Genomic DNA, 8918 nt, shown 5'->3' with positions numbered 1-8918 from the left:
CATTATTTTTCATATTAAATTACCTGCAGCAAATTAGAAATACCGGCTAGGTGGCAACCCTACATACACATCCCTCATACACACATACAAAGCCCCCACATACACAGCCCCTCCCCACACACACACACAGCACCATATACACACATACACAGCCCCTCCCCACATACACAGCCCCCATATACACACATACACAGTCCCCGCACACACACAGCCCCATATACACACATACACAGCCCCTGCACACATACACAGCCCCTACACACATACACAGCCCCCCACACACAGCCCCCATATACACACATACACAGCCCCTCCCCCCCCCCACACACACACACAGCCCCATATACACACATACACAGCCCCTCCCCACATACACAGCCCCCATATACACACATACACAGCCCCCCCACACACACAGCCCCATATACACACATACACAGCCCCTACACACATACACAGCCCCCATATACACACATACACAACCCCCCACACACACACACACAGCCCCTCCCCACATACACAGCCCCTATACACATACACAGCCCCACACACACAGCCCCCATATACACACATACACAGCCCCCCATACACAGCCCCTTTACACACACACATACACAGCCCCCCCACACACAGCCCGCATATACACACATACACAGCCCCCACACACAGCCCGCATATACACACATACACAGCCCCCCCACACACAGCCCGCATATACACACATACACAGTCCCCCATACACACATACACAGCCCCCCATACACACATACACAACCTCTATACACACATACACAGCCCCCCCTTACACACAGCCCCATATGCACACATACACAGCCCCCCATACACACATACACAGCCCATCATACACACATACACAGCCCCCCACACACAGCCCGCATATACACAAATACACAGCCCCCCCCCACACACATACACAGCCCCCCATACACACATACACAGTCCCCCCCACACACACAGCCCCCATATACACACATACACAGCCCCCCACACACACAGCCCCAATATACACACATACACAGCCCCCCCCACACACAACCTCCTATACACACATACACAGCCCCCCATACACACATACACAGCCCCCCATACACACTTACACAGCCCCTCAAACACACATACAAAGCCCCCCTACACACAGCCTCCATATTCACACACTAAGAGCCCCCATATACACACATATACAGCACCATACTTATATACACTGCCCCATACACATTCACTGCCCCATACACATACACTGCCCATATATACACACATACACCGCCCCATACACATATACACTGCCCCATACACACATACACAGCCCTTTCTGAGCTCATTTTTTGTTATCTGAAGAAGGAGGACTATACCTCTGAAAATGCGTGTATGATAGACACAATAAAGCCATTGTTTTGCCTATTTTGGGATTTCTAGCACTCGTTTGCGCTCCTTGTGACATCACCAAACTTTTTTCCTATTTTTAATGGTCATATATTTAGCCCTCCCCATGTTGGTAACATCTTATTGGTGAGACTCGGTGCTGCAGAGTACCCATTTACTTTATTGCATCTCCCCGATGAGGGATTGATCTGCCTACTACAGGGTTGTGGAGCAGTTTCTCCATTATCCTTTGGACATCATCTGTAATATTAGACGTTATTACCCTATGTGGAGCTCTGCCCTCTTTTTCTTTTCCTAAATTTTACAAAGTTATTTATTTATTTATTTATTGTTACTTATTTATTGTACAGGACAAGTATTATGTATAAAAATGTATCCCCTATCCTTCGGATAGGGGATACGTTTTTATACTGAATACTTGTCCTTTAAAATCTGAGTATAATATTGGGAATACTGTTCTTAGTTAAACACATGGATAACAACCCTTTATATGCTAACTAAATAAAAAGTCCTATGAGTACAGCAGCCTTGACACTCAGTCATGTAGTCTGTAGGACTGTCCATCTTGTAGAATCAGTGACCATGACCGGGCCGCAGCTCCTATATATATATGTAACATGGCTGATAATAATAATAAATCAGTGGGAAGAAATACAAATGACTGATCTGTGAAAGGAAAAACTGTACAGAGGTTTTGTACATGAAGATGTAAGATCAGTGAGAAGTTGTCATTATACTCTGTAGATAAATCTATATGTATTATGTCTTATGGGGTTTATCATCCAGTCATCCTGTTATGTCATCAGCCGCTCAGTATCACAATCACATCTATAAGATCAGGTCTGAATGACATCACATTCATCTGAGATCAAGCAGAACCAAGTCTGTAACAATCCCCTGAACGCTCTGGTGGTTTATTTCTATTTCTGTCTATATCATGCTTCAGTAATGTGTTTTCTTTTATTAGGAGGAAGGAGGTTTTTGTACGGCTCTGTATCACTGCGTGAGAGGAGTATCATAACTCTGCTGACAGTGATAATCTGCTATATCATCTCCTGTCACTCCTCTGATTGTAAGAGTGAAATGTGTTCCAGATCCAGATCCAGTGAACCGGTCTGGGACTCCTGTACGTCTGCTGGTTGCTCTATAGATAAGAAGTTGTGGTCGTTGTCCTGGTTTCTGTTGGTACCAGTGTAACCAATCGCTTATACCAGTACATGAGATGGTGACTGTATCTCCAGGGGACACAGAGATATAATCTGGAGATTGGGTCAGTACAATCTCTCCACAGGATCCTGAGGATACACAAAAACACATTACAGAAAATTACAATAAAATAATACATAACTAATATTTTCAGTAAGTAGGAATACAATAAAAAATAAGTAACCTGTATAGATATAATACAGATATTACCTGGAATGAAAAAATAAAGAACAGAAAGCAGATATGTCAGAGAAGCCATATTCCCTTCCCTGGTGTATTACAGAGACGACTCAGTGAGTTATAAGACCAGGTGTTTATATAACATGAAAGTCTAAAAGAATGTAGAAGTATAATATGTAAATCAGCAGCAATGCAAATCCTGTAATAAAACAAAAAAGAGACGCCTGAGAGAGGACAATAAGGGGGTGTGAGAGATTGGCAAACTTGATATTTTTCAGGGGGCTAAAAGCACAGGAATCCCAGGAGCAAACTAAGGCTGGGTTCACACCACATTTTGTTAAATACGGTTCCCGTATACGGCTGGGAGGAGGGGGCGGGGCTTAATCGCAGCGCCCGCACCCAGCCGTATTCGGGAACGTATTTAATGTATGTCTATGAGCCGACCGGAGTGAACCGCAGCCTCCGGTCGGCTTCGTTTTCGGCCGTATGCAGTTTCCCGACCGTAGGCAAAAACGCGGTCGACCACGTTTTTGCCTGCGGTAGGGAAACCGCATACGGCCGAAAATGTGGCCGACCGGAGGCTGCGGGTCACTCCGGTCGGCTCATAGACATACATTAGATATGGTTTCCGAATATGGCTGGGTGCGGGCGCCGCGATTAAGCCCCACCCCCTCCTCCCAGCCGTATACGGGAACCGTATTTAACAGCCTAATATGACCAAGAAATAAGTAACATCTATTTCATTATGTGAACTAAATTGGAGTATAAAGTGTCCATTTTGTCTGGATATTGTTAAATATAGAAAATGTCTGTTAGTATTGTGTAGATATAATAATAGTTAAGAGATTTTATGGAGAAAAATATTTTCAGATTTTATTTGATTATTATGTGGAAACTATAAAGCAGTATCATGTACGTTAGGTAGTGAGTGATGTTCCTTAGCTCCTTAAAGGGGTATTCCAGTATTTTTTTATTATTATTTGAGGGTGCTGGGGGGCTGTAAAGTTAGTCTAGTTCATAATGTAGTTTCTGTACCTGTGTTTCATGGTGGTTTCACAATTTTTCTGTGATTTTCATCCCAATATTGATTTTTAACAGCTTACAAAATTACCTAGGTCTCAGGTTTTCCCGATTGTATTTCGGTGGAGACATGACATCACTAGTCAAGTGTGCAAAGGTAGCCTGTCCTGCTTCAGTGGGTGGAGCGACCGCTGGGTGGCAGGGAGATCATTCAGCAATTAATTGTATTGTTGCAACAGCTGGAGGCACCTGGTTAGAAAACACTGGTCTTTTGAATGGAATGCAGTTCATTTGTTTTTCAATGAGTGAGGTGGCTGATGTGTGAGAGGGAGGAAAGTAACCTCACACTTACAAACAAGGAACTATGGGACATGTAGTTTTAGAGGACGAACTCAAACAGGAAATACCCAGTTCACAAAAAGCTAGCCATAGCATTATGGTAATCTCACAACATAGCCATTTAGCCCCAAGACAACCACAATTCCTTCCTAAGCATGTCCATTACTGTCTGGCAGGTACTAAAATAACCTCATGGTGGATAACCCTATTAATCTTACAGTTTTGTTTCGGTTTGTCAACTATTTGTACAAAGTCCCCTTATTGTCCAAAACATGTTCAAATTTCATCAACGCACGTTAGGATGAACATTCGTTTATTTTCCTTATTCTTTAAAAATAGACACAGATCTGCTTTTCTTTTTGAGAATCCTTCTTTTGTGAGTATTTTGTTCACTTTTTCAATCCACATTCCGGCAGCCTGCATGAGCCCATAGATGCTTTTTTGGAGTTGAAGGGTGACTGAGTGACCAGGTTTTATTTTCATTTCATTATTCTATTTATCCTTCGGCTGCCTTTCTCCACTAATCCCCTTCCCTTTTTTGGCAATGTTTCTATATCTTCCCTTTTGTTGTCTCCTGTGTCCCATGTGTCTTAGCCGTGTATGACACCTGCGGGGTGATGTCCCTTTCATCATCCGATAGGATCTTCTGATTTCTTATTTATTGGGTTCTACTGACCTGTCGATTATAAGTTCCACTTCTTGTTCTGATTCTAGACACCTGACCTCTTCACATGATAGGTGGCTCTTGATGGTTTTATGTGAAAATTATCTTCATATCTTTCATAGATCATTTTTTCTGATGCTTGCCTGTCTGTTTTTCTAGGTTGTCATTGGGTCTTTTTGTATTTAGTGTATGCCAAAAGTCATATTTGGATAACAACATTTTAAGCTTAAACTTCCACACCTGGTAGATGTTGCTGTTGTATTGTTGATCTTTGTTATTGTTATATTGTTGTATTGTTGTATTGTTATATTGTTGCATTGTAATATTGTTATATTGTTATAATGTTATATTGTTGTATTGTTGGTCTTTGTTATCGCACATTTCATATCTGAAGCACTTGTCATCTTTGGAAGCGGCTCTTGTATTTGATAGGATCATAGATACAATACTTACTTATAGTCTGTCCTGTAGTGTCTGGAGCTGGGCCTATAACCTGTTGGTTATGTATGAGGAAAGACACTGGGATCTTGTGATAATACAGGACTAGGTTTACTTATGTGGATTAAACTACAAACATACAAAACATATCAGCAGCTTGTACCAGCAGTCACCGTGGCCTAAATAGAATGGAGAAGAGAGAACATCACAGGAAATACACTGAACTTCTCTCCTGGGAGTGACCAACGAGTTCACAGGTATCTACAACCAGTAATCTATAATACACAGTGCCATCTACTGGTCAAGTGCTATCAATACATAATGTGCAGTACATGCTATTGTATTTCCCAACAACAGTAACATATATATAATAAAATACAGGTTACCCTCATAAGGATGAAGCCCATTATGACCTTAAGGACCAGAGCATTTTTTGCACATCTGACCACTGTCACTTTAAGCATTAATAACTCTGGGATACATGTTTTTTCGTGACATATTCTACTTTAACATAGTGGTAAATTTTCGTCAATAGTTCCATCATTTCTTGGTGTAAAATTCTCAAATTTTATGAAATTTTTTAAAATGCTGCATTTTTTTTTTTAACTTTGAAGCTCTCTACTTGTAAGGGAAATAGACATACTAAATAAATTATATATTGATTCACATATACAATATGTCTACTTTATGTCTGCATCATAAAGTTGACATGTTTTTACTTTTGAAAGACATCAGAGGGCTTCAAAGTTCAGCAGCAATTTTCCAATTTTTCACAAAATGTTCAAAATCGGAATTTTCCAAGGACTAGTTCAGTTTTGAAGTATATTTGAAGGGCCTTCATATTAGAAATACCCCACAAATGACCCCATTATAAAAACTGCACCCTCAAAGTATTCAAAATGACATGCAGAAAGTTTGTTTTTGGGTGGCATGTCACATTTAGGAAGCCCCTATGGTGCCAGAACAGCAAGAAAGCAAAAAAAACAAAAAAAACAAAAAAAACAGGGGATACTATTTTGGAAACTACACCCCTCAGGGCACGTAATAAGGGGTCCAGCGAGCCTTAACACCAAGCAGGTGTTTGACAAATTTTTGTTAAATTCAGATGTGTAAATGAATTTTTTTTCCACTAAAATGCTTCCCCCCCCCCCAAATTTACTATTTTTATAAGAGGTAATAGGAGAAAATGCCCCCCCCACCAAAATTTGTAACTTCACCTACATATTGTGCCAACTAAATGGCAATTCTAAATCCCTTTCTATTTCTTTGTAAATCTTCATGTTTTGCCCATACAGTGTGTTTCTCAAGTTGCCTTGACATGACCATGAAATTACATATTATAACAAGGTCTCCCATCAGTTCCTACGAAAATCAAATAAAAAGACAGACAACAATTAAAATCACAGAAGATGCACATATTCAATATTTAAAAAAGGAAGCAAAACTTAACTGCTCATTAAGGCCAGCAGGGGCCATCATACCTAGGGTCACTATCCAACGGGTTTCTTTCTGTGCAAGAATCCTCTTCATATTACCCCTCCCCCTTATGCCTCAATGTACTCTCTCAATACCACAAATCTGCAAAAATTTCGGATCAGAATTATGGGCAACTTTAAAATGTCTGGGAAGTGTTTTTAACTGAGTCAAATCCACTACCTCTTTTGCTGCCTTGATGTCCCTCACGTGTTCTCTGGTGCGGATCCTCAATTCTCTCAATGTAAATCCTATATACACCTTGGGGCAGCTACAAGTCGCATAATAGATTACATTAGTACTACTACAAGAAATGTATTGTCTAATATTGTATTCTATGTCCCCTTTTGTTGTATGAAAGGTATCTGCTCTTGATGTATTCAGACAAGGACGGCATCCTCCACAAGGGAAACACCCCAATCTCTTGTTTTGTTACACCAAATTGATTTTTTTTTACTTTTTACATAGAGACTCTGCACCAGGAAATCTTTTAGATTCTTCCCTCTCCTTGCATTCATGGAAATTTATTTAGTTAAAAAAGGGGCTAAAATTGGGTCTGTTGACAGAACCTCCCCATGTTTTGTCAATGCTTGTCTTATCGCTTTCCACTGACAGTTGAATGTAGTAATAAACCTTGTTTTGTTGCCAATTGTAGTCTTTTTGTTTCCTTTACTAGTTAATTGGTCCTCTCTTTTGGTATTTTTAACCCTATGATATGCTTTTTTAATAGAGCATTTACTATAGCCTCTTGCTAAAAACCGCTCCCTTAAATTCTTACTTTGTTTTTCAAATGTCTCATCTATAGAACAGATCCTCCTCATACGCAAAAATTGACCGACCGGGACAGTTATTATCGTAGAATTCAAATGGTCTGAAGTAGAGTGTAGCAGTGAGTTTGTGGATGTCGGCTTCCGAAACACATCGGTGGCCAGTGAACCATCAGATGACTTCTGAATCTGTATATCCAAAAAAAAAAAAACACCACTTCAGAACTGTATTATGGGTGAGTTTAATATTCATCTCATTTTCATTAAGTTCTGCCATGAACTTTTTGAGATCGGATGCCGACCCCAGCCATAAAAACAAAACTGTCGATATAATTAATCCAGTACTCAATCTAACACTAAAGTCTGTGGTACAGAATATCAAAAATAAAACATAACTTTTAATTATTTTGCCTATAAAAATTACCCAATGTTGTTTAAAAACACCAAATCACTGACATAGATAAACAGTCAAAACTGTTGGTAATAGCAGCAAATGATATTAGCAGAATGCACTTAGCACACAATCAGTATTTCTTAATATAAGCTCCCGTAACACAGTCCCCAATAGAGATGCAAGAGATAATAATTGGAGGATTCCAGACAGAAGTAGAGGGCAAAAATGTACATGTATACATGTTAGGTAAGTATATTACACATAAAAGAGAGATCACAGATAAATATCTTGAGAAGCAGTGGCTCCTAGGGGTATTGAACTTAGGCAAGCCGTAATAAACATAAGCTCTCCCTATACTCCCTATTGATCCCTATCGTGTAGTGTAATACTCCCTACAATAACCTTCCCCTCGCGGTTTGGCACGTAGCTGGGGACCTCGCCCTAATAAGAGCGACACCCGTACCTCGGGAACCTGTATGCTACTCTGCGTCATCCCTCTCCACCATACACAGTAAGGGTAAACATAAACATCAAAATGCAATGTGCCAAAGTAAAGTGCAATGTGCTGTGCAAATGACCATAAAGAACCAGTCTCCAACGCGGCATTTTGCCCTGTGGCTCGTCAGGGAGACCCTCTAGATATTCAGCAAAAGTGGCAACTAACCTCAAGATCTGGCCGTCTTTTATGTCGTCAGACTCCCCTATGCGTCCATTAGCTCCCCTGTCACTCACCTCTCCAGAACGAAGCCGGCGCATGTGTATGATGCGAGTCCAGGTCGGAGGATGATATCGCTCAGGATGGCGTGCATAGAACACCATGCCGTCGCTCACTGGTAGCATCATAACTGAAACCTCCTCCTGGCTTGGGCCACGCGCCTGTTCCACTGCTCAAGGCAGTGACGCGAGAGTAGGGGAGTGGTCAGTTTCCAAGGGGACGATCAGTGCATCCCATAGAGAGACTTAGTTCCGGCAAGCCCCAGAACCCATAATGATAGAACAAGGGTATCACGTAAAGAGCAAGAACAGGAGTGTCACA

General features: G+C 41.0%; 1 gene segment (V, D, J or C); it reads right to left on the bottom strand.

Annotated features, from left to right (window-relative positions):
* Positions 1–2397: 2397 nt before the first annotated feature.
* On the bottom strand, positions 2398–2866 carry LOC130336897 (immunoglobulin kappa variable 3-20-like). The segment is given in 2 exon segments: positions 2398–2696; positions 2818–2866. Coding segments are annotated over 2 exon segments (348 nt in total).
* Positions 2867–8918: the final 6052 nt, after the last annotated feature.

This window comes from Hyla sarda, chromosome 1 (assembly GCF_029499605.1).
Source record: "Hyla sarda isolate aHylSar1 chromosome 1, aHylSar1.hap1, whole genome shotgun sequence".
Lineage (NCBI taxonomy): Eukaryota > Metazoa > Chordata > Amphibia > Anura > Hylidae > Hyla > Hyla sarda.
This window is presented reverse-complemented; position numbering and strand designations above follow the sequence as displayed.